This window comes from Pollachius pollachius (genome assembly GCF_949987615.1).
Source record: "Pollachius pollachius genome assembly, chromosome: 4".
Lineage (NCBI taxonomy): Eukaryota > Metazoa > Chordata > Actinopteri > Gadiformes > Gadidae > Pollachius > Pollachius pollachius.
The window spans coordinates 5,332,237-5,358,909 of record NC_136937.1 but is presented as its reverse complement, the minus strand read 5'-3'; the positions used below and the strand labels follow the sequence as shown (position 1 = coordinate 5,358,909).

The 26,673-nt window shown below is 51.3% G+C and overlaps 1 protein-coding gene across 1 annotated transcript; it reads right to left on the bottom strand.

Annotated features, from left to right (window-relative positions):
* Positions 1-1,362: 1,362 nt before the first annotated feature.
* On the bottom strand, positions 1,363-10,814 carry net1 (neuroepithelial cell transforming 1). The gene is made up of 9 exons (XM_079734638.1): positions 10,512-10,814; positions 7,411-7,518; positions 6,886-7,050; positions 6,128-6,190; positions 5,653-5,826; positions 4,993-5,250; positions 4,397-4,567; positions 3,726-3,912; positions 1,363-3,341 (listed from the first exon to the last, which is right to left on the bottom strand). Exons 1-9 carry the CDS (start codon positions 10,602-10,604, stop codon positions 2,806-2,808), a joined length of 1,755 nt encoding a protein of 584 aa, XP_079590764.1. The 5' UTR covers positions 10,605-10,814; the 3' UTR covers positions 1,363-2,805.
* Positions 10,815-26,673: the final 15,859 nt, after the last annotated feature.

The following is a 26,673-nucleotide window of genomic DNA, read 5'->3' as shown; positions in this document are numbered from 1 at the left end:
GCTAGAGGCATTTAACTAGAGGCATGTAGCTAGAGGCCACGTAGCTAGAGGCCATGTAGCTAGAGGCATGTAGCTAGAGGCCATGTAGCTAGAGGCATGTAGCTAGCAGCATGAAGCTAGCCGCATGTAGCTAGCACGTTTGCCCAGTGCATAATGAGGCCGAGTAGCTAGAGGCCACGTACGAGCGGTCTTCTGGGGAGAGCACCGGGGAAGACTCTGAGTCCTTCCCCTTGGAGCGGCAGGCCTGAGGCGACTGCTGCTTATTACATGTGCTGTGTGGTTCTTGGCAGTAACCGGGCGTCTCTTACCCAGCCAGATACAGGTCGTATTACTGCCACACATTAGCAGCAGCACCTCAGAGATCGCAGTCAGCTGCTCCACACGGATTGAGTCACGAACCGCACCGACCACAGCGAGCTTTCCTGACGCAGACGAGTCCAGACGGAACGACTATGACGAGCCGTGGAAGAGTTCTCACTTGGATTTTCACCCCAGAATGCGGAGAATAACTATGCAAAGAACAGAGCGTTCTGCTCATTGCTATAAGATAGATAGATAGATCCTTTAGTAAACCTTTACTGGAAATGACAGTGCCACAGCAGCTTCAAGACAGACATAACAACACACATTTCCTAAGACATACTTAATAAGTTAAAATACAATAAATAAATACAAAAAAAGTGCAAAGTTATTAAGTAAGGGTGTCCTCGCCAGAGCTTTTAGTATGTTTTCGTTTAGGAACTGAGACAGTCTCGCTTACATGTGAAACTAGCTTCAATGAAACCAGCTGATTTATGCTAGTTGGGCCGTCCCCATAGGTAAACATCTCCATTAGCCCCAGGGGACATCAAATAGGACCCCAGCAAAGTGCTAATTCTCCCCCATGTCCCTCACACTATAAGGGGGCCCACACTTTCATGGTCGGTCTCTGATCTACGGTGAGGTCCATCAACCAGGACAACTATTTACAGCGAAACCTTTAGAAGCGGTCTAGGATTCTCTAGAAGGTTCTAAGGTGGTTGGTTTCTATTGGCCACTTGGCGATTTGCTGGTGTTTTTATGATTTGCTGGTGTGTTTTGTGATTTGCTGATGTATTTAGCATTTCAGGGCCAGTGGACGTGCACCAAGAATCAGCCAATCATAATCGCCTCACTGACTTGGGTCATTTCCTTATTTGGTCTCAACTTAATTCAAGTGATTGCAGCACCGAAGTGTGAGGTGCCTTACATGCACTAATCCTTACAAAGATTACGCATTATTATATACAAAGACCAGAATTCTTATACATTTACAAAAGATCAGAAGGAGAACGCGGACAACAAACAGTTTGATGTAAATCTTACACAGATCTTTATTGTTCTTTAATTATTCATTTACACCACTTCCATGTGGACTCTCTCGCCCCCATGTTGTGTTTTTTTTTTATGCCGTTCTTTACATTAAACTCATCACATCCAGAATCCTCTTAATCCTCTCCCTTCCCCAACATACTGTCTCCCTCTGAACCAACCCAGTGCTTCACCGGTGCTCTGTGTGCCAAGATCTATTGATCCATATCACATGGCGCTACGACACGATGGAAAGTCTCCAAAGTTGTCGCGACACACAGCATCACAGAGTCACTGATCCAAACATCTCTCGCTGACCGTTACCGGCCAACAATTCCTTCTACACTTTTCCAACTTCCTCTGTTTCTTTTCTATTCCCATCGCTCTCAAATCTTCCGAAAACCTTCTCTTTTTCTTCTTCTTTCCCAACGTTCCGGGAACGTTTAGTCCGTTTCTCGCTCCGTTCTCGCTCTGCTCCCGAGCGAGCCGGCAGCAACAGATCCGTCTCCGGATCCGTTCGCTTGGTAAACCAACATGGTTCAGGTTATAAAGTTGTAGGGTTTGGTTTTTAAAGTACATTTAAACCTCTCCCCCCAAATCCGGTTCTCCAACATTGAACCGTTGCCGCGGTGGTGGCTACTCTCGTAGCAACGTAGTTATAAGGTGAATTATCTTTATATTACAATGTCTCTGGCTGCAGTGAACGCAGTTAAAAAATAATTGCCCGGTTGTTAACATCTGTTTGTAAAAGGAATGTACAAAAATAAGACTTGTTCACCAAGAAAACGATAATAATTTTTTGTCATTTGTACCAAAATAAAAATAATGTGTTGGTAATAAAAAAAAAAAACAGATCGCTTTGTATATTTGTCCTCATATTTGTCCTCATCCTCATTTGTCCGTCCATCCCTCATCACTGAAAGTTTCAAATAACTTTGGCTACAATCAACAGACAGTGCTGCCTCTGACGAACAACAAAGAGCTACAGTAAATACAGATTAATATTAAATCAGTCCCAGACTTCCCTCCGCTTCGAAGGAGAGACCCGGCGACGCTAAATAAAAATAATGCTTAAATAACAAACAACAGTAAACACAGCGGGAAGCTCGCCGTAGGAGTCCCACCTCACCCCCCCCCCTGTAACAACCCCTCCGCAGGGGGTCTCCTCTGAATACTGCACCCTGGGGGTCTACACCCAGGAAGAGGACCGCCCCGGATGGGGGGGCTGTCTCTCCAATAGCTGCCTAGGTGGACAACGACACACAATACTGCGGTGCCAACACACTCGCCGCCACAAAACATAAATACAGACGGGGGGCATGTGGCCAGGTGCCCAAACCTCGAGCCTGCCCGCCAGAAGTCCTCCACCTTGGGGTTTAAGTGCCCACTACGCTTCCACGTACAGGCCTAGAGTGACCCAAGCGTCCAGGGGTCCTGTGTTGTCTTCCTCCTCTACGGGAGGGGGGGGTGTGTGTCTCACACCATAGTCTCCTTCCTCTTCCCTAACGAGCACAGAGACCGCTTGTCCTTCTTGCCTTTCCTCGGCGTGGGGGAGACCAGGGGGGAGTCGGAGGAGGAGGACAGGGTGGAGGACGGAGACGTGGACGGGGAGGCGGTGGCGGAGGAGGAGGAGGAGGAGGAGGAGGAGGAGGAGGAGGAGGAGGAGGTGAGGCCCGGGGCGGGGTCCTCGCTGCCGCAGGGCGAGCACGGCGCCGACTGGGAGCGGGGCGTGGCGCCGGCGGCGGCGTTCTCGTCGACCTCCTCCATGTGGACGATGGCGGAGACGGAGGAGGGCCGGCGCTTGGAGCGGACGTCCGGGAGTGGGGTGGAGGGGGCGGCGGTGGAGGCGGCGGCGGCGGCGGTGGCGGCGGGCTCCGGCAGCGGGCGGTGGACGGAGATGGCGCTGCGCAGGCAGTTGAGCCACTGCTGCTTGTGGAAGACGTCGTTGACCTGCAGCGTGTGGGACTGGCCCGAGCTCGGATCCTGGAAGCGCACCCGGAAGATGTTCTTGGCTGAGGAGGAGAGGGAGGAGGCGGGCACAGGGTGAGCCACGGAGCGCACAACACAGGGTCACGTCGCCGACACCAGGCGAGGGATGACTGGGTCAGGAAAGTATGACATTTGAAATTCAAAATAGCAGTAGTAGTAGCTAGTAGAGTTAATGTAAAGGGTGTGGGTTTAGGGTTTTGCTGGCGGGATGGGTTTGAGGGGGGTGTTTCGGGTGGTGTTTCAGGGTTTTGCTGGCGGGATGAGTTTTAGGGTGGTGTTTCGGGTGGTGTTTCGGGTGGTGTTTTCGGGTGGTGTTTTAGGGTGGTCTTTTCGGGTGGTGTTGCGGGTGGTGTTTTAGAGTGGTGTTACGGCTGGAGCCCTCAGCGTTGCGTCTCCGGGCGTCTCACCTTTGTCTGCGTTGCTGAAGGCGCCCCTGAAGGAGCCGCCCATGCGGACGTCCCCGTCCTGCAGGTCCTCCAGCACCAGGTCCCGGACCGGGATGGGCTGCCGGTACACCTGGTAGCACTGCCGTCCGTCGCGGCTCACGGGCCGGGTCAGCACCAGCAGCTCGGTGAACAGGAACACGTGCAGCTTCTGCAGAGACAGGGCGCACAGCGTCGTCAGCATGGGGTCTCGGCCGCGTCTGTCCTCCGCCCAGAAGACCAGGGGGTCGTGTGCGTGTGTGTGTGTGTGTGTGTGTGTGTGTGTGTGTGTGTGTGTGTGTGTGTGTGTGTGAGAGACGGTGATATCATCCGAGGGGGTTGTGTTGTTGTTGTTGTCGTGTGCTTGTGAAGGAAGGCCATGTTTGGTCAGCCCCCCCCCCCCCCCCAATGGCAGTGAGGTCGTGTGTTTGTGGAAGGGAGGTTCCAAAGGGGTTAAATTATGTGTTTCATGGGCATGAGAGTGTGTGTGTCTGAGTGTGTGTGTGTGTGTATGTACAGCACACTGTAGTTCTCCTAGCGTAGAGCTCCTAGTGTAGAGCTACTAGCGTAGCGCTCCTAGCGTAGCCCTCCTAGCTTAGTGCTTTCTAGCGCTCCTAGCAAAGCGTAGCTCCTAGTGTATCGTCCTGTTGGCTCACCGTTCCGCTCTTGTTGCGCAGCTCGCCGTGGCAGAGCAGGCTGGTGCACTGGTCGATGACGGGGTCGCGCTGCCGCTCGTCCAGGTAGTCCAGCTTGTCGATGTAGTAGCGGCACTCGGACTCGCCCTTCTTGGTGTCGATGTCGGACAGGACGCCCTGGATGATGGTGATCTGAGGGGAGGAAGGCGCAGGTGATGAGAAAGAGGTTCACCGTTCTGAATGTGAACGTTCGCTGTGTTTTCTTGTACCAGGAAGGTTGAATGGGTGAGTGTTAGCATTGGTAGTATTGTAAAGCGCTTTGAGTGGCCACCGGCTAGGAAAGCGCTGTATCAACGCAGTCCTGTTTAACTAGTCTTGATGATTTGAACCATCGTGGTGGACTTTAAATGTTTACTTTACATTATGTTCTGTCAGCTCTTTGGTTTAACAGGTCTAGTCTAACGGCCCTCACTCTCTGGAGTGAACCTCGCTCTCCTGGCTCTGATTCTGGTCTGGGATGATCACGTGCTCTGAGCACGCTCCCTCGCCACTCGCTGCGGTGAACATAAACGCGTCGCTGTGAAGGGGTCAGGGGGTCCGGGGGTCCGGGGACTCACCGCCTGCTCCAGGCTGCCAGTGTCCGGGTGCCCGGGGGGGGTGTGTCTCAGGATCCCCCGCAGCAGGAGGGGGTACTTGACCAGCCGCGAGCGCGGGATGTCCAGGAAGCTCCACAGGTCCAGCTTCCTGCTGAAGGGCGACTCGATGCAGCGCTGCAGGAAGTCCTGCACGCGCGGGTCCTGCTTCTTCTGGTCCAGCAGCGCCTTGGCCGCCAGCTGGTTGCTGCAGTAGTCCCTGTAGGCATTCAGCCTGGGCAGCTGCAGGGAGGGAGGGAGAGAGAGAGAGAGAGAGAGAGAGAGAGGTTAGAGAGAGCCCCGGTACTGTCGCCTTGCCCCCCACCCCCCTCCCCAGACACTAGCCCTAGAGAAGGGACCACACACTTTATGCCTCATGTTTTACATTTGAATAACATGCCGAATATTTCAATCAGAGGCCGAGTCGGTCCCGTCTGGCAGCAAACATGGCGGGTGAAGGCATACCGGTAAGACAGAGCCTAGAACTATTTCCTTGTCCAGGAAATAGTTGAGGAGCACTCATCTATGCCTCATGTTTGACGTCTTAATGACATTGCGATTTCACAATTTAAAGTCGGCGTGTGTCCTGTTCGGCTCTAAGATGGCCGCCGGTTGTAACATGGCGGCGGCGGTGGAGAGACGTACCCAGCTGACGACGATGCGGCCGACCTGGCCCACAGTGCCGTCGGGCCCCGTGGCCTCAGAGAGCCGCGCCAGCAGCTCCTGGTGAAGGGGGATGTAGGCGTCCAGGTTGCCGAAGATCTGGGTCAGCTCCTCCTCGCACATGATGGACAGCTTCAGCATCGGGTCGTGGTACGCCTGGGGGGAGACGAGGGAGAGAGGGGGTGAGACTCGGGACGAGAGGGAGGATGATGATGATGATGATGATGATGATGATGATGATGGTGATGATGATGATGGTGGGGGTCTGAGAATAGCCATCTCTATCGGGCCTGTGGGACTTTTAAAATACCATTGATGGAGCAAACAACTTTTATGGTGGGCTCTCTCTTTATATAGTCTCTGGCAGGCTCGTCTCTGAGCTCCGCCAGCGCTGCTGATTTCATCTGTTTGTTTAAACCCCCCCCCCCCCCCCTACCCTGAAGTGAATAGCACAAACCTTGCGTGCGAGCTGGAGGTCTTCAATCAGGTCCTGCTCTCCGCGAGACAGCTCAAATATGGCCTGAGGACGGCGGAGGAGAAGGAGTACATTTTAAAAATAACTCAAAACAAGCAACAAAAATCCAACAGACAATCTATTACAGCGTGGCGTCAAGACGGATTCCACCGAAGCGCCGCCCTCCCCTCTGTAACAAACAACCTCTCTGTGTTCCCGGTTACTGACAGTAGGCTAAGATGTCTGCCATGTAGGGCTCGGAGCAGGTCGCGGTGTTGGGGTGGGGTGGGGGTACAGGGAGAGTACTGTGTGGGGTGTGAAGTCTGCCAGCCCCACGTTAGCCCAGGCTGAGGGGAACGGTCCTCAACTCATCGGGGGCCGGTATTGCACGGCTGCGTGAAGTTAACACGGCCGTGTAATATTGGAGGGCAGAGAGGGGGACGGAGCCGGAGGAGAGAGGGGGAGGTAGGAGGGGGGAGAGGGGGAGGAAGGAGTAGAGCTTGGCCGGCCGGGGAGGGGGATAATCTAGCTGGTACTTCCCCCTCTCCCCCTGGGTTTGATTGCAGACTGCTACGGTGCCGGCTGGATTTACGATCCAGAGAATATTTCTGCTGACTGGCTGACATCCGCCCTAAATATTCTCTCTCTCTCCCCCCCCCCCGCCTCTCTCTCCCTCCCTGTCTACCTCTCCCTCTCCCTCTCCGTCTCCCCCTCTCTCCCTGGGTGCTGGGCGCTCCTGGGAGCAGGGTAGAGCTCCTCACCTCTTGTCTCTTGATCTCCTGGGTGGAGAAGGCGCCCATCTGGTGCACGTCCAGCGTCTCCGACCACAGGGTGCTGTTCCGCCTCTTGGGGGGGGTGGGCGCCGCTGCCTTGCTGCAGGGCTTCTGGGCAGCGACCGGAGTCTTACCATCGCCCCGGAATGAGGCCTGAGCAAAGAGAGAGAGAGAGAGAGAGTTAACCTCCATGTCAAAACTGTTCACACTCACATCAATCTAAAGATCTTGTCCCTTGAGGGGAGACAAGGCAGGCGTTCTGCAGGTATTATCTGTATGGATATCTATATCTCCATTTTTACAGAATGGTTCTATCTTTGTTGATTATATTTACACTTTTAATTTGCTATAAGGAAAAGCTGCTCATCAGTGTGTGTGTGTCTGTGTGTCTTCCAGCGTGTGCCTGTTTGTCTGGAGCGCGTGCGTGCGTGCGTGCGTGCGTGCGTGTGTGTGTGTCTACGAGCATGTCTGCGTGTGTGTGTGTGTGTGTGTGTGTCTGTGTGCGCGTCTCACCTGGATGGTCTGGCCGAAGCGTCGCACCGCCCCGGTCCTGACGGGCGAGATGAAGTTAGCTAGCGACGTCACCCTGCCGAGCGGACGCACCCGCTTGGTGCTTGGTTCCTGGGTGGGGGGGGGGGAGAGGGGAGAGAGGGGAGAGAGGGGGGAGACAAGGAGGTTAAGCTCTGCCGGATCGGGTGTCAAACACATGATGATGGAGGGGAGGGTGGAGGGTCGAGGAGGGGGGTGGTGTAAGAGGACCCGGGGGGGTTTCCCAGGGCGGCGTAGAGCAGCCTGGGTACCATGTGACCTCCCGGGGGGGGGGGGGGGGGGTCCTAAGTCTACACATTGAGGCCTGGCTCCGTGGTGTCGGGCGGAGCGGCCCACCACCACCTGCCTCCACCCCTACAACACCACCACCGGCTGTTGGCGGGGTCAGAGGGGGTCCCGGGGTGGGGGTGGGTGGGGGGCTATGGGGGCACAAAGAGCCGTTCTCAGGGCGCGGGCCCCTGAGGGGGGGGGCTGGCGTCTGGAGGCATGGTGGGAATGTACAGGACGGAGTTCAGCTGTTCTGCAGCTAAAGTCTCACACACACACACACACACACGCATGCAGGCACACACACAGAGGCACACACACACACACACAGGCAAAGAGAGAGAGAGAGAGAGAGAGAGAGAGAGAGAGAGAGAGAGAGAGAGAGAGAGAGAGAGAGAGAGAGAGAGACAGCGAGAGAGAGAGCGAGACAGGGAGAGAGAGAGCGAGAGAGGGAGAGAGAGAGAGAGAGAGAGAGAGAGAGAGAGAGAGCGAGACAGGGAGAGAGAGAGCGAGAGAGAGAGAGAGAGAATGGTGTGCATGGGGGTTGCGTCGTGGGGGAGGGGGGGTACTACAGGTGTGGTCTGTTTGGGGGCTGCGTGTCGAGGCAGGCCCTCTGGGGCAGCAGCAGCAGCAGCAGCTACCGCCGTAGCCTAGCGTGAGAGGAGCTACAGGACCGCACCTGGCCCAGGTGGATCACCCTCCCCCCTCACCCTCTGACGGGACCCCCCTCGGGCGCAGGGGAACTGAGAGCTGGTTGGTGGGCGGCCAAGGGCATCAAAGCGCTCACAGATCAGAGAGAGAGAGAGAGAGAGAGAGAGAGAGAGAGAGAGAGCGTAGAACGTGCTGGGGCGAGCCCTGTGTAATAACTCCCTCCAGAGACGTGTTCATGGAGGGGGTGCGGAGCGGTCGGTCCAACCTGACACTGAGAGCCTTTGCTCCAGACAGGAGTAAAAATAAAGAGGCCTGCTTGAGTTCCCCTGACTCAGGCCCTCTGGGGCCGGCCTCGGCAGAACAGAGGAGCGCCCCGGGAGCACAGCTGGGGAACACATCCTCTACAGAGCCGTCCTTTAAAGATGTCTCGGAGCGGGGCGGGGCGGGGAGCGAGACAGACTGCAGAGTTCGCCAGGAAGACACCCCAGACCAGACCAGACCTCCTCGACCACATCCTAAAATCAGAAACCATCCACTGAGCCCCTGATCTCAGATGAACACCCAACCAGGGTTACTATTACTGTTGTGTGTGTGTGTGTGTGCAAGTGCGTATGTGCGTGTGTGTGTGTCCGTGGGTGGGGGGGGGCGGGGGTAGAGTCAATATTGGAAACGTGTGCTCCCTTTATGGCTTCCTGTTCTTTTGAGAGCGGTTCTGGAACAACAAAAGAGCCACGGCCAGCGGAGCTTTGTGGACGGAGAGCGGTGTGTTGGAAAGTGTGGCGCTGCACACACACACAGACAAACACACACACACACACACACACACACTGACAAAAACAGTCACACAGACACACACAGATACACATACACACAGACAAAAACAGACGCACACACGCAAACACACAGAACGACACAGATAGACGGACACACACAGACACACAGTTTCCCGACAGATGTTTGTGTTTCTGATAACGGAGAAAAGCTGTCATCTATGGGACAAACGCCCCCACCCATACCCACCACTCTAACCCCCACCCAAAACGCCCGGGCTTTGAGGCTCTGAGCAGCATCTGCATGACACACACATGTGGTGCTCCTGGGAAACCCCTGACCCCAGATAATCATCTCATAAACATCAAGACCCCCAGTCTCACCGCAGCCCCCCCGAAAACCCTCCTCGTGATCCTGCAACCGGCTCTTTGAAGTCACACACGCACACGCACGCACTGACACACACACACACACACAAACACACACACACACACACACACACACACACACACACACACAGAACAGACTAGGTCTGAAAAGGGAAACCCTCTCGTGCTTTGCTTCTCCATTCCTCGCTCACCCTCCGACCGGACTTCTGCTTTCTGGAAAATCGCAACCCGGCCGACCTTGGGGAACGGAACCGCAGCCAGAGAAAGCAGAAGCACCGGGCCACCACAGGAGCCCCCTCCCTGGGTGCTGCCTAAAGACACACTGCGTGGCTGAAACGCCACCGGGCCCCTGACACCTGGAGCCAGATTCTGGGGGGTCGGAGGTCGTTTACATCCTCGTTGACCTCCTCTATTGAAGAGCTCCAGGCCGGCCGAAAACAAACATCCCACCTACCCCCGACCTCCCGCTACCTACCCCCGCTAACCCTAAACCTGCCCCTGCTGCCCCGGTCTCTCCCCTCCCCGTCCCTTTCCCCCTCTCCCGGGGTCCCCCACAAAAGCAGGGCTACCCATGGTGCGTTGTTAGAGAATACACACTTTACCAGCATTGTTGGGAGGGAAGCTCCCACACAGACACACACTCCCACACACACACACACACACACACACACACACACACACCGATGTGGTCGGCGATGAGCCTTTGATCCGGGACCAAAGCGCAGCTCAATCAGCCGTCGCTGGTCAAAGTCTAACCCAAGCACCCAGCAAAACTCCACACACCCACACACACTCGTACACACACCTGTGTGGACACACACACAGCAGTGTGTGTGTCCACACAAGAGATAAGGACAGGGATAGGCAGTGATTCACTCAGATCAGAGAGAGGAGCTCAAGAAGGACTTTGCTTTGGGGAAGGAGCAACAACAGACACAAGTAGAGAACGTCTAGAAAGATCTATTCTGGCACGTCTCTCTCTCTTACCTCTAGTTCTTTGTTGGCCTGGTTCTGGAGGTCTATCACCTGGAGAGTCCGTTTGATAGGCACCAAGGTTCTCAGTTCATCGTAAGCCACCATCGCTTTCAGCACGCACGTTAATATCCACTTAAGGGTCCTGGTGGGGGTCACCTCAGAGTAATCCACATCGGCGAGAAGAACTTCCTATCTGTGATAAACTAACTGTGAGGAAGTTCCAAACTGGTAACTCATTGATGTAACGCTCCCTTCCTAGTAGCCGGCGTTGTGCTGCCTTGCGTGGCACAGAAACTCCTGTCCCTCACACTGATACTTTCCAAACTTTGTCCTGAGCTGGAGGGAGGGAGGGAGGGATATATACTGCCTAGAGGGAGGGGGCAGCTAGAGCTTCAGTGCCCGCCCCCAGTTGGGGCCCCGCCCCCACGGGGGACTGTGTTTGTGTGAGAGTATTCGTGTGTGTCTGTCTGCTGCTGTGTGGCGTCGTGTGAGACGTTCAGAGAGCCGGCGTCCGTGCCTGCAGACCCATAACAGTAGTGAGAATCAGGAGGTCACCAAGGGGAAGGGAGCCACAATACAGGCTTTTCTTGGAAGAAATACAGACTTGCAGTGCTGGTCTATGGGGGCAAGGTGACCTGTCACCCAGAGACAGCGCTCCGAGCCAGTAGCCAATCACATTGTGGTTTATATGCGCTCATGTTAACAATGAGTCTGTCCAGCAAGCCATGAGGCAGAGACTGCAGAACACACTCTGTGTCTTAGAAATGTTTAGTTAACAGACTGGATCAGCCCCAATGTGTCCAGCACACAGTGGGACCCCGACCCCATAACCACCATTCATCTTATCTATAAACCCTGTAGTTTATATCCATCACATACTGTTTCTGTGTGTTGCATCCAACGTAAGTTACGCATCTGGTAAATCTAAACTGATGTCCTAAATAACATTCCCAGTATTATTCCCACTGTGCTTTAATCGTGCTCCTTTGATCATCTATAGAAAATAAAGTAACTATGGATATATAGATAGATAGATTGTACTTCTAGCAGCAGCAAACACCATGTTACAAATAGAATATCAGTAAAGAACATTAAATATAAATTTGAACATTAAATATACATTTTATAGTACAAAATACTAAATGCAAAATACATGTAAATGGTTCCTTCGTTTCACCAGTTCATGATAAATGAGTGAGTCAGTCCCTGCGTAAGTTGTGTGTGACGTGTGTGTGAGCGTTGGGGTGTGTGTGAGCGTTGTGGTGTGTGTGAGCGACGTGGGAGAGGGTGTCACACGGTCTGTTTGTTCTTCACTTCAGACGAGGAGAGCCATCATGGGCCCGCTTAGCATACGAAGAGGGATGTGTGACTGTGTGTGTGTGTGTGTGTGTGTGACTGCAAACTTCTAATTGATCACCGTCAATTAGAATATGAATATCGCCCTGAGACCACTCCCACTCCGAGTCTCGGCTGAAACCTGTTTATTGGGGCGCAGTTCAGACCCTGTTGATTGGAGTGTTTTTGCAGTTCAACGGGTTTACTTCAGAGGGGCTGGTTTCACCGGGTCTCTGGGAGGGGATAGGGGTCCCTGGGGGGGGGGGGACACGGACCTGGTCTCTGTCTTCAATGACCTGGACATGGGTATGAGCTGGACCTCACAGACACATACACACACAGACATAACCATACACATACACACACACATACACATACAGACATGAAGACACACACACACACACACACACACACACACACACACACACACACACACACACACACACACACACACACACACACACAGACCAGGCCCAGGTCCGTGCAGAAACGTATGGTCAACAGATTGGATCAGCTCCCATGTGACCACCCTACAGTGGGACGCGACCCCATAACCACCATTCATCTATATTCATCACATACTCTCTATATCCTATTTTCACAGTTTCTGTGTTTTGCGCTTAACAAGTAACACATCTGGTCAATCTAAACTGATTTTGGTTCCATCCTAAATAACATTCCCAGTTATTATTTATTCACAATGTGCTTTAATTGTGCTCCTTTGATAATCACACACACGCACGAACGTACGTACACGCACACACACACACACACACACACACACACACACACACACACACACACACACACACACACTGCAGCAGACGATGTAAAGGTGTGTGAGGGGGGCGAGATGAGGTCCATGAAGACCTTCTCAATGAACGGAGGACAGACGGCCGTGGACGGACGGCTGTGGACAGACGGACAGGCTGTCGGTTAGCGCCGGGGGGATTCGCGACTTGAGGGCAAATGGATGAGGTCTGCTGTGCCCCCCCCACACACACACACGTGTGTCAACACAGAGGTGTGAAGATGGACACACACAAACACACAACCACCCCATGCAGAGTGTGAGAGAACGAGTGGGTACGTCTGTGTGAGTGTGAGAGAGATTGTATGTGTGTGTTTGTGTGTGTGTGTGTGTGTTTCTTTGCATATGTGCATATGTGACTGTGTATGTGTGTGTGCATTATGGGTTTGTGTATTTGTATGTGTGTGTTTGTGTATTTGCGTGTGGGTGTGTGTGTCTGTATGCATGTGTGCGTGCCTTTGAGTGTGCATATTTTAGTGTTTGTGTGTGCGTGTGACTGTGTGTGTGTGTGTGTATGTTTGTCTGTGTGTGTGCGTCTGTGTGTTAGTGTGTGTGTGTGTGTGTATTACTGTTTGAATGTGTGACTGTGTATGTGTGGATATGTGTGTGTGACTGTGTGTGTGTGTGTGCATGTATATGTGTGTGTGTGTGCGTGTGTGTGTGTGTGCGTGTATATGCATGTGTGTGTCTGTGTGCGTGTGTGTGTGTGTGTATGTGTGTGTCTATGTGCGTGTGTGTGTGTTTGGGTGTGTGTGTGTGTGTGTGTGTGTGTGTGTGTGGACCCCAGCCAGGTGCTGGCGTGTCTCTGGAGGAGGGGGGCCACCTGGGGGTCCTGCTGTCCGCCCGCTCCGAGGTGTCCGCTCCCGGGGTCCAGGAGCGGACACCTCTGAGCGGAACACACCCAGCCCCTCTGAACTGACAACCAGTACAGACAACCAGCATGACAACCAGCATGACAACCAGTATAGACAACCAGTACACACAACCAGCACAGACAACCATCATGACAACCAGTATAGACAACCAGCACGACAACCAGTACACACAACCAGTATAGACAACCAGCATGACAACCAGTACAGACAATCAGCACGACAACCAGTACAGACAACCAGCACGACAACCAGCTCCACACAACCAGCACAGACAACCAGTACAGACAACCAGCATGACAACCACTATAGACAACCAGCACGACAACCAGTACAGACAACCAGTACAGACAACCAGTACAGACAACCAGCACGACAACCAGTACAGACAACCAGTACAGACAACCAGTACAGACAACCAGCACGACAACCATCACGACAACCAGTACAGACAACCAGCACGACAACCAGAATGACAACCAGTACAGAAAACCAGCACGACAACCAGTACAGACAATCAGCACGACAACCAGTACAGACAACCAGCACGACAACCAGTACAGACAACCAGCACGACAACCAGTACAGACAATCAGCACGACAACCAGCACAGACAACCAGCACGACAACCAGTACAGACAACCAGTACAGAAAACCAGTACAGACAACCAGCACAGAAAACCAGCACTGACAACCAGCACTGATAACCAGTACTGATAACCAGCACTGATAACAGATGACCATCCCTCCTTCCCTCTCTTTAAAGCTCCTCTCAAGACCTTTCTGTTTCAAGAACACTCCTCTTCCACCACTGCATTGACCCTCTCTATGTATTATTCATTAATACTTTTACTTGTGTTGTTGCACTTCTTGCGGTGCCCTCTTATGAATCTGTGAAGCGCCCTTGAGTGTGAGAAAGGCGCTATATGAAACAAACATAGTATTATTTTTTATCATTATTCGATAAGCCGGAGAGCTGAACACCGGTCTGAGAAGGCATGAGGCGTGTTTAGTCTCCCCCACATGTCTGCTGAGCACCAGACCGACTCAGGGTGGTTTCTGAGTGGAGGAACCACACAGACACATGATAGAAGCAGTCGGTCCCGTGAGAGGAGCGATTGGGGGGGTGGGCGGCGTTTGTTGTGGGTGTCTGCTCGTCCCGGCAGAGTGTGTAGCGGGTTAGTCACTGAACGGGGCGACGCCTGAGTCAGCTAAACTGTTGGAGGGGGCTGTATTAAACTAGAGAGTGAAAACATGAACGGGCCTGAGAGCCCCCCCCCCCCCCCCCCCCCCCCGCACACAAACACACACACACACACACACACACGGTTGTGAAGCGACAGAGTGGGCGTAGATGAAAGCATAAATACGATACCAGTAAAACACAAAGCTAGACAAAGTCTATACAGACTTATCAGACCCTGCACGCACACACACTACGACACTACACTCTCTTTTTCATACTTTGTCTGTCTCGCTCTAAAAAAATGAACACACTCTCTCAATGTCTCTCTCTCTCTTAATTAATAAATACACACTCTCTCTCTCTCTCTCTCTCTAAATTAACACTCGCTCTCTGTCTCTGTCTCTCTAAATGAACACACTCTCTCATTAGGCTTCTCTGTCTCTCTCTTTCTCTAAATGAACACACTCTCTCTGTCTCTCTGTCTCTCTCTCTCTAAATGAACACACTCTCTGTCTCTCCCTCTCTCTCTCTCTAAATGAACACTCTCTCTCTGTCTTTCTTCCTCTCTCAATCTTTCTCTATCTCTCTTTCTTCCTCTCTCAATCTGTCTATCTCTCTCTGATCTTATCTCTCTTCCACCATTAAATAACAGTATACAATTGTACAGTCCAGGAACCAAACGTTTACATTGCAAAAGCCAGTGAATACATTTTATAAATAAAATATATAAAATGTTATAGACAAAATACAACATGACGTTGTTGTTGTGTGACGTCTGTTGCACACACACACACACACACACACACACACACACACACACACACACACACACACACACACACACACACACACACACACAAGAGCTGCAGGCTCTAACAGCGATCGCTGAAGGCAGACGCGGGGTATTGAGTCACGCAGTGATCCAACCACCGTCTCCCCCCTCCACAACCTATGCCGTGCCGGGGACAGATGGGGCCCCTGAGGGCCTGAGGTGATTTAGCCGTGTGTCCCCTGCACCACTGCACGCAGGGCAGCGGGTGGTAAGGCTCGTCATCACACAGAACGCCCAGACAGCTGCCGGGGCACATGAAGTCTGGCTGCACCGGGGACAACACCGCCCCCTGCTGGTCAGGCTGAGCGGGCCGGAGCTGACCTGCGGGGAAGCCCTCAGTCCTCGGGGTCCTGCTGTCCTTCTGTCCTGGTTCTTTAAATAGAAAGGCCTTTTTCTCCCGGTCCGTGGCTTAATAGGTGACAGATTGGTCTATTTTTGGGGACGAGAGTGGGGAGGAATGCTGGGTGTGTGTGGTGAGAGTGCGGTGGCCGTGAGTCATGGAGCTAATCTCAAACACACAGCGACTGTCAGCCCCGGTGGAACGGCCTGGGAACCTGTCAGGAGACCCGAGAGGGAAGGGAAAACACCCATCTGCACTAACCTGACTGACATGGTAATACCAACAGGGCCAGGAGGAGTAGACAACACTGTCTACACTAACCTCTCCCCTGAAACACTGAAATACACGGTAATACCAACAATACAAGGTCAGCTAGGAGCATGACAACACTGTCTACACTAACCTGAAATACACGCTAATATCAACAATATAAGGACAAGAACAACACTCTCTACACTACACTAACCTCTCCCGTGAACTACAAAATAATACCAACAATACAAGGTCAGGTAGGAGCGCATGACAACACTGCCTACACAAACCTGAAATACACGGTAATACCAACAATTCAAGGTCAGGTATGACCAGAACAACACTGCTCTGCAATAACATGTCACCTGAAACTACACGGTAATACCAACAATATAAGACCAAGAGGAGCAGAACGACACCTCATCTTAGCTCATGAGTTAGATCGGGGTGACTTGAGGTTGTTGAGGTGAGGTGAGGTGTTCTTGAGCAAGGCACCTCACCCTAACTGCTCCTGACGAGATGGCTGTCGCCTGGCGTGGTTGAAAGTGTGTGAATGTGTGTATGAGCCGTTGTTTTGGATAAAAGCGTGAAATGCGGCAAATGTAACCCGTCTCTTAAAATACACGGTAATATCCACAACCTTAAAGGCAGAGAGAGGGTTATGTTAAAAACACTAGTCGGGGAGACACAGCCTGCTGTGACTCAACCGCATTATGTGGTCGTTTGTCAGAGCTGTTCACACCCAGGGCCGTTACTATAGCAACACAGGGATGGAACCAATAACCAGGGGTCTAAAGGTGAAACCACTTGAGTGAGTGAGTGAGTGAGTGAGTGAGTGAGTGTGAGTGTGTGTGAGAGAGAGAGAGAGAGAGAGAGAGACTGTTGTCATGTGTTCCCACCCACTGTATTACAGTACTTCTGTTTGGGAATAACTTTGAACTCTCTTTATATCTTTTATTATTGATTGTTTATGGAGGAAGTCTCATTGAGCTTCAGCAGCTCTTTGGCAAGAGACACCTGATAGCAGCACAGTCACAAACTTCACGTGAAATTAAATAAGAATCCTATCAGTGAAGCTATCTTAACTGGAGGTGGAAATGAGCCAGCTATACCCTTGAGGTAGGGCTGAATACACAATGACTGTAATAAATACAACTGTAATGCACTATCTTCACTGAAAGGCTTCTGCATCCTCAATCCAGATAGTAGATATTTTCAGATTGATCTGGTCGGCATCAACAGGAGGATGGATTACAGATTAAGTTGAATTTACTAGTAAACGTTTCAATGCTTCAATTATAATTCAGGGTCACAGGGATTAATCACTTAACATTACTTCCACTCAAGATACACACCCTTGACTTGAAGCGGGCAATACCACATTGTTGAGCAAATTATGCATTTGTTTGATGACCATAAATGAAACCATAAATGGATATTCCATATATCTTTCTAAGGTAATTCGTAAACTTTCACTTAATGGCAGTTGATTGAATGTTGATTATTTTCATGACTGATCAGTATTATCATACCCACATGGACGTGCACCCTGATCCACACTGCGTCCGTGACCAGCTGGCCTCACAGAACCGAACGCGTCACTCCCGACGCTGAGGTCACAGTCCCACACACACGCTGCTCCGTCTGTCCTGCACAGACAGCTGCCTGGAACTATCCTAAGAGATCAGACTCTCTCTTCCTAACTCTGACTCTGACTCTGAAAGGGCGGAGTGACAACAAGTACAGGACTCCTGAGAGATGATCTCTATCTATCTCTCTCTCTCGCTTAGGGGACCGAGTCACATCAAGTAGAGGACCAACACAGAGTCACGGTCCAGAATCAACACCTGCCAGCCAATGACTGATCTAATGAACCAAATTAACCTGCTGACAGGCTGGTTGGGGTCTTCACAGACTCCTCTTCTGACCCCCGTCATCGTGACCGCCGAGCAGCGTTGGTTCGCTCCGATGGATCTCATTAATCGCGGCTACGGTTTAGAATGCGGAACGCCACACAACAACTGCTAAACGTCATTCCCAGTGTGTCATGGTGAGGGTGGGCGGGGCCACTGGCCAGCCAGACCTCAGTGTCCAGTCACCGTCACCTAGTGACCCCTCCAGGGTTAGTAGGTGGCCGCTGACTCACGGCATGAAGCTCTGGGTGATCTCTAGATCAAACACGTATTTTACATCTGAGATGGAGGTTAACATTATTTGCCATTTTTTAAAGCACACGTATCTTACTACCTGGCTTGTAATGGCTAATGAACAGCATACCTGGTGTCAAATGGTGCTGAAGATCAGTGGTACTCACATGGGGGTACGTGTACCACTAGGGGTTTGGAGTGCTGCCAGGGGTACTCAAAGAAATTCACAAAATAAAAAATTCCAACCATCACTACCTCCATTTCATTTTTCTCCCAAAAATGTTTTGGCCAGTTTAGGGGGTACTCAGCTGAAAACATATCTTCGAAGGCGTACACTAGCAGAAAGAGCTTGAGAACCACTAGTCTAGATAATACGGAGACAGGGATTTACTCTGGGTCATCTGTGAACCATCTTCTCTGTCTGTGCGTCCCCAGACTCATGGCTTATGTTTGGCCTGGAGCGGAGAGGAACTACAGGCCGTACATCAGTCCAGTGGCGTTTACCACCAGTCCTTCTGCCCAGCCCAGCAGGAGAGTGTTCCCAGTGTGCCCAGTGTTCCCAGCACAGGGCAGAGCGCCACCTGGCAGGAGGCAGAAGGCCATCAGGGCCGTGGAAGGCGAACAGGGCTGGGCTCTGAGTGGAAGAAGGGAGTGTCTGGGTAAGGAGTGCGCTCCGCTGGAGTCTGTTTGTTTGGCTAAACCTCGGCGGCTGCCCGGGCCTGCTGGCAGTCAGCGCTTTGTTTGCTGCTCGCTCTCTCTGCTGATCCTTGCACGGCTGGGAGGAGAACACAATAATAATCATCAGATGGGCTGTGTGTGCGTGCGGCGGTGACGCCGTGTTTATGATCTCAGATTAGTCCGCAGCAGGGGGGGGAGGGCTGGGGCCTGGGGTCTTGGTCCCGGTCAAATAACTGTGGTTGCTTCTCGCACAACTCCAGCTTCCATTGTGCTGGACGACTCGGCGATCCGGATCACACGCAGATGTTCATGTTCTGCTGTGTGTTCGGACACAGACGTCTCCTGTGTCCTCCTTTGTTGATGTAGTTCTCCCTAGTGTCTTACTGCGCAGTAAGGTCAGAGTACGGTAGAAGTAGTAAAGTATTCAAGTATTGCTAAGACTCCCAATGCACTGAGACGGCACATACCATGCATTCAAACCCTGCCACAGCTAACAAGCGAATAAACAATTTTACCTGTGAAGATGGCTTTGGAGGTTTAAAACTGTGCTTTAGAATCTAGAGACTGTAGACTGCTACATGAAGGAAATGTAGCAAATCATATTATTCTCTCACACTGATTTGTATGCTACATGATTTCATAACAGGTGTCATTGTTGATGGACCCGCCTTCTCCAAGATAACAAAAGTCCCGTTCATGATTGATCGTCAGGTTGTAGGTGGTCAATACAAAGGCAACAACAACCTGTTGCTAAGAGTGATTAATGACAATGACGTTCAAAGAACATGGGGGAGCACTTACTTACAGTGTGTGGTTGTGTAAGTGTGTGTGTATGTGTGTGTGTGCTTTAGTGTGTGTCTGTTAGTGTATGTGTGCTAGTGTGTGTGTGTGTGTTTTAATGTGTGTGTGCTTGGTGTGGTTGTGGGTCTGTGTGGTGTAGTTGTGTGCTTACGTGTGTGTGTATGTGTTTGTGTATGTGTGTGCGTTAGTGTCTGTGGTGTGTGGTTTGCATGTGTGTGTCTCTGTCTGTCTGTCTGTCTGTCTGTCTGTCTGTGTGTGTGTGTGTGTGTGTGTGTGTGTGTGTGTGTGTGTGTGTGTGTGTGTGTGTGTGTGTGTGTCCCTTATGTGGTCTTATGTGGTTGTGTCGGTGTGTGTGGTGTGTGTGTGCGTGTGTGTGTGTGTGCGCGTGCGTGCATGCGTTTGTGTGTGTGTCTGTCGTGTCTGGGTGTGCATGCGTGTTTGTGTGTGCGTCTGTGTGTGTGTGTGTGTGTGTGTGTCTTTACGCCACTGGCCTGTGTGTTGGCCTATAAGACCCACACATAACAAACCCACAAAATTCCCCCTCCAGCAGCAGAAGATATGTTTCGTCAGATGTTCCCGTCTCTTATCATTAATCTAGTGCGCTACAGGCCAGGGTGTGGTGGCCGCCTCCCACATGATCCCTGAAGAGGATTCTGCGGAATCGGGCCCAAAAAAGAATATTAACAAGTAATATAACCACTGTCGCCTGGCCTGCCCTTTAGAGACCCTCGGTTCTTCAGAAGTCCACTGTCTTCATGCGGTGGTGTAGTTATGATGTAGTTAACTGACGTAGCATGTGCCACTAACCAAGAGGCAAATCTGAGGGAGCCGCGGTGAAGAGATGAAGAGCATGTGTTCTTCTCACACACGTCTCAAACCGTCTGGACCGGGCTTGTGTTTCGATGTGAAACAATCTGCCCTTTTAATCACTTTTTAACAACAAAAAAAGATAAATAAATAAAAACTGCGAACATCAAGAGACAGTTGACATTAACACAATGTTAAACAGTATAGAGACACATCCATACAGAGATGTTAACCGCTCTTCAAATCTAAATGTGGATCTCTTTCATGGGACCGGCAGGCATGGAGGGCTGTTAATACTACCAGTCTCTTCTCCTGAGAGGGCGGGGAACACAACTCTCTTGTCTTCTCTCCACTAAACAAACAGAGGCCTTATCTGGGCAGGTTTCCTACAGATAACAGCTCAGTGACGGCTGAAACACTGCAGCTACAGAAACTCATCCGCAGTAGATTGAGATGTTTGAGATTAGTTACTCGTACAACTTTGACCCCAGCGGCCTGTGGAGATGCACCTTCTGGTCGAGTTTTCTGGACACTTTGGGGTAAAACCTTCTGGTCCTCATAACATCAGGGCGGGCTTCCTATCATGACTTCAGCTGATTGGTTAGCTGAAGGCTTCACTGGCTTAAATATAGGCAGTGGTAGAAGGAAAACAACGGTGTGTGTGTGTGTGTGGGGGGGTGTGGGGTGTGTGTGTGTGTGTGTGTGTGTGTGTGTGTGGAAATGACATAATTGCCCAGGTGTGGTTTCTGCAGGTTTCATGAGATTATTTATAATCTGTGTGCACACACACACACAGACATTATTCTTTCCGTTAATGTTGTCACTGTTGATCCAGGCAGCATAATGTTATGTTAACATGAATGCAGCACAGAAAGTGTGAGGTAGTATCGACTTATCTTGATACCCATGGCCAAAATGAATCATGAGCAGATACCCCATTAAATGATAAAAACATCAGAGAGAAAGGAAAACTAGGCTTAAATTTCCCCATGCTTTCCGTGTTAATACATTTTTCCATAAATCCCAGCTCTCCATGTTTCCATGAGGATCGTCTCATGAATACATGATAAGGGAGGGCATGTTGTAATGGCCAGTCAGGCCATTACAGGAGGTCAGTGTTACTCTCTCTTTTCTCTAATCTAATCTCTCGGTCTGCTTCCTGGTTACCTTGAAGTCGAAGCTGCACAGGCTCACAGCCTCTCCATCCTCCTTCTCAAGGTGGCTCCGCTTCTGTGGACAGACAGACAGACGGGAGGTCAGACACACAGACAGACACGCAGACAGGAGGTCAGACACACAGACAGACAGACAGTAGGTCAGGCAGTCAGTCAGACAGACAGACAGAAAAAGAGACAGACAGACAGACAGACAGGAGGTCAGACAGTCAGTCAGACAGACAGACCGACAGCCAGACAGATGGGAGGTCAGACAGTCAGACAGACAGATAGGAGTTCAGACAGATAGACAGACAGAAAGACAGGAGGTCAGACAGACAGAGAAACAACATTGCAGTGCCTGAATAGGGGATTTTAAGAAGCCGTTTACCGGCATTAAACACACACTGTCACGATGTGGCTAACGCCTCTACAGACACTCGTGGTTTGGGTGGTTTCGGATAAGAAGTTGCTATGAAGGAAGTGAGCAGAGAGCTCAAACTGGGAGGGTCTGGGGAGCAGGGCCTCATTAAGGCTTTATAGGAGGGCCATCTAACACACCCCCCCGGGGGGTCCTGGGGGAAACAGATCGTTAGGCTCTGACACCTGCAGGCCTTGGGGTGGGGGGGAGGAGGTTTAGCAGGTGAGAGGAGAGGATCAGGCGAGGGGGGAGAGAGACTAGATGGAGGTACATGACAAATACTGTGGGACACTTCTTGATAGTGTTTCTCGGCTACTCGTGCTTTCTATTTTAATTAAGGGCTAATGATTATATTGAAAGACATACCGTTAGTGTTTTGTCTTTGTTTGATTTGTAAAACTCATTTGGCAATGCAAATGAACCTTTACCATAACAACACAGCTCAGGGGGCAGAAAGTGTGAGTGAGAGAGAGAGAGAGTAAGAGAGAGAGAGAGAGAGAGAAAGAGAAAGAGAAAGAGACAGAGAGAGAGAGAGAGAGAGTAAGAGAGAGTAAGAGAGAGAGAGTAAGAGAGAGAGAGTGTGAGAGAGAGAGAGACAGAGAGAGAGAGTAAAAGAGAGAGAGTAAGAGAGAGAGAGTGAGAGAGAGAAAGAGAGAGAGAGTAAGAGAGAGAGAGTAAGAGAGAGAGTGTGAGAGAGAGAGACAGAGAGAGAGAGTAAAAGAGAGAGAGTGAGAGAGAGAGAGAGACAGAGAGAGAGACAGAGAGAGATAGAGAGTAAAAGAGAGAGAGTAAGAGAGAGGGTAAGAGAGAGAGAGTGAGAGAGAGAGAGCGAGAGAGAGAGAGAGAGAGAGAGAGAAAGGGGGAGGTGAAGGTGGAGGTGGTATGTAGTAAAAGCCAGGGGCCTCAGTTGGCCCTCCAGGTTAAGGGGTCTATTAACCAGACAGGGCCGAGCATCACTGCGTGGACACCCAGGACACCAGGGCCTGAAGGCCCACGTGGAGGGCCCCTAAAGAGGCCGGGGCCCCTAAAGAGGGCCGGGGGCCCAGGGACATGTGTTTATGTGGGGGTTTATGTGTTTGTTTTCCCCGGGCTGCAGGGTGGCCCTTGGACCCCCCCACCCAGTAAAGACCACTTCCTCCACAACAAAGAATGCTTTCAACGAGGGGGGGGACCGTTCTGTACTTTGAGAACCACAGGGGGTTAAGACTGAAGGGACTGGGTCTGCAGTGGGGTTTACCTGTCTACCTGCCTACCTGTCTACCTGCCTGCATATAGATACGGTCCCTGCGACCTGAGTCTGAATGCTGCACCGAGACTTCCAACATTGTTTACCGCGTGTGTTTGTTTGTTTGTTTGTGTGTGTGTGTGCACCGTGTGTGTGTGTGTGTGTTTGTGTGTGTGTGTGTGTTTTGCAGTGTTAAAGTGTCTGCAGAATTGTTATCAACATGACGAACATGTCAACAACAACAACTCTGGTCTTCCCTTCAGATCCCAGTCCACTTCAGCTGGAGGGGGTCAGAAGATAGTGCTGGGCCAGTGCTGGGTCAGCACAGACCGGACCTCTGTCTTCCTGTCCTCCTGCAGTAGAAGAGTCATGAGTGGGACCACCTAGGCCCTTGCAGTGTTCATAAACCAACTCCTGAACGCAGGCAGGATGTGATGGCCGTTTACGTGGTGACCCAGTAAAACTGTCTGGTTTACTGCAGGGGAAAGTCTAGTAAGGAGGTACGCTTTAGCAAATGGACTAGTGCTAGTGGTCACACACACACACACACACACACGCACGCGCACACACATGCACGCACACACACACACCAACACAAGCACAAACACACACACGTGCACACACACACACACACACACACATGCACACATGCATGCACACCCACATACACACACCCACACCCACACACACACAAACTTGCACATACAGATATTTTGCAAGTTGGGATTTCTCTTCTTGGTTATCAAAACATGGAAGGGAGAGGCTTAATCCTGGGCAGTGCTTGGGGGAGGTGGGGGGACGATGAAGCTGTGCTTTGGGGAGGAGGGAGGGGGCGGAGGCGGAGGGAGTTTGCTGATCTCAGCATGGGGTTGTTATCGTACCCGCGGAGGCGTGCTAGCGTGCTAGCTGTCCGTTCCAAGCTAAACACGACTCCCTAAGCCAGGGGAGCGCAGACTCAGACACGTGTAATTATAAATCTCTGTTGCTACATGGTCTAGAGAGGGCGGGGGGGCGCTAACGTAAACGCTTTTCCCTGACGCTCAGGATAATAAACGCTTTCGTCAACAGCTGGTGGTTGTTTGGGGGGGGGGGGGGGCACGTTGAGGCCAGCGCTGACTTGTTCCAGCCACGGGGGAGGGGGTCCGGCTCCAACGTCCCACCCCAGGACCTTAAGGGGGGGGGGGCGCTCGCTGTTTACAGCCGCTTCACACGCGCGCTGGGAGGACATGGCGGTCTGCAGCATCAGCTGTTTTCATGCAGAAAGTAAACGACCGGAGACGTCGGAACGTTGACGTCGATTTTTCCGAAACGGGCCCGATGGGACGTCGCACGCGCAGGACGCCGATGGCGCTCCAGGTTTCCATTGGTTTCTCCTGGGAGCAGACCGCAGCTTTTTACAAGGCGAGCGTGAAGCAGCTCCTCAGTAGTGAACCTGTACCGTTTATCATTCACTAGAGACGGATGGGAAATAGTTCTAAGGATTCAAATAATAGAGACTGAATGATACTTTATGGTCGTTTTCCATCTAGAACCGGTACAGACTGGTTCCTCTTAATATAGTCAGTTACATAACAGTGTGATCAAGTATATTCAGTCCCTCCAGAAAAACGTGATTATGCGATCGCATAATTCAACGCATTATCAGCCAAAGTCCGCATATTGCAGGGGCCGCATTTTTTCAAATATGCCGCACTTTCACCGCATAAATTGCCGATTTCCGCGCGAAATATGCGGGGCTTGCATGATTTCATAATCCCCGCATTTTCGTTGCAAAAAAGTCACATATATCTTAGCAGAAAGTTGAAAAATGTTGCATTTACTTCACACAAGAGCAGCCATTTCCCCCTGTTGCCATGGGAACGTTATGAAGTGATGTAATTACGCGACGTGAATGTCTTCGAAAAGCTGCATTTTTCGCAAGTTCCCGCATTTATTCGCAAGTTCCCGCAATCTTTGCAAGTTCCCGCAATTTCATCGCATAAAATTGCATAAATATGCCGCATATTTCATCGCATTTTTTAAGAAAACTTGCCGCATAATCAAGGATTTTTGGCCGCAACAATCACAAAAAAAAATTTCTGGAGGGACTGTATATTGATGAACAGGTCTTGTTCGAATGGTGAATTAACTGCATTTATACAGCGCTCTCCTAACCAGTGGCCACTCAAAGAGCTTTACAATACTGACTGACATGCACCCATTCATGCACACATTCACACACCGACGGCGTTGTCAGCCACGCAAGGCGACAGCCAGCTCGTCGTGAGCAGTCAGTGTGAGGTGCCTTGCTCAGGGAGAACCTCGACACTCAGCTAGGAGGAGCCGGGGATTGAACAAGTAACCTTCCGGATACAAGTCTCTCTCTACCTCCTGGGCCACTGCCGCTTTCAGCTTTCAAGCAGCTTCCAACCAGTCAACTGTAATCGGCCATAGCGTTGTTGATATGCAATCAACAGCACGCCACGCAACTACGCAATCCCACCGACAGATCAATCCCCGTTCCGGTCGGAGTCGACTCGACGGTGGGAGCAGCTAGCATTCAGTCCAGTCCGACGCCAGATACAGCGAGGCCCACGCACAATTACACCTCTCCTGTTACCATGACATCACTGCCTCATCGTCCAAACTCGAGCACAGCTCCACACCCCAGACATGAGAGGCTGCGCTCAAACCTGTCGCTGGATTAAAGGGAATTTGGGGGGGAGGAGAGAGGGGGAGAGGAGATGGGGGAGAGAGGGGGGGAAGGGGAGGGGGGAGGACGCTGTGCCATTATCAACACTTCCAAGAAAACGTGTGATGAAGGAAGGAAAAGGTAATATTTACCGGGAAGGGTGAGCGAGAGAGAGAGAGAGCGGGAGAGAGAGAGATTATAAATCTTTCCAAAGAAACACACACTCACACATACACACACACACGTACACACACACACAAATTAAAAAACGTATGATGAAAAGGAAAAGGTAATATTTACAGGGAAGGGTGAGCGAGAGAGAGAGAGAGAGAGAGAGAGAGAGAGAGAGAGAGAGAGACACGCATACACACACGCACAAATTAAGATTTAAAAGGTTGGCACCTCTGCTTTGATGGATCTTTGCTTTGCAGACAGAGAAGATGGAGAGAGGACTGGAGGGCTCCACACACCAACAAAGACCCAGGGTGTAAATATACATAAAGACTAACATCTATTCTAGGGAGACGCCTGGTTCCTTAGTTGGAAACGTGGACTGCTAGTGTGAGACTCAAGGCTTAGTTATGGTTGTACGTTGACGCAACACAAGGGGGTTTACGAACCCATTACGTCCTTGCGGACCCT

Excerpts from the sequence above, each read along its gene's own strand:
- net1 (XM_079734638.1), bottom strand. The coding sequence starts at position 10,604 with ATGGTGGCTTACGATGAACTGAGAACCTTGGTGCCTATCAAACGGACT. Across the intron at positions 7,051-7,410 it reads GCTTCGGCCAGACCATCCAG|GCCTCATTCCGGGGCGATGG; the intron begins GTGAGACGCGCA and ends CTCTTTGCTCAG. Across the intron at positions 4,568-4,992 it reads CTGGCAGCCTGGAGCAGGCG|ATCACCATCATCCAGGGCGT; the intron begins GTGAGTCCCCGG and ends TCCTCCCCTCAG.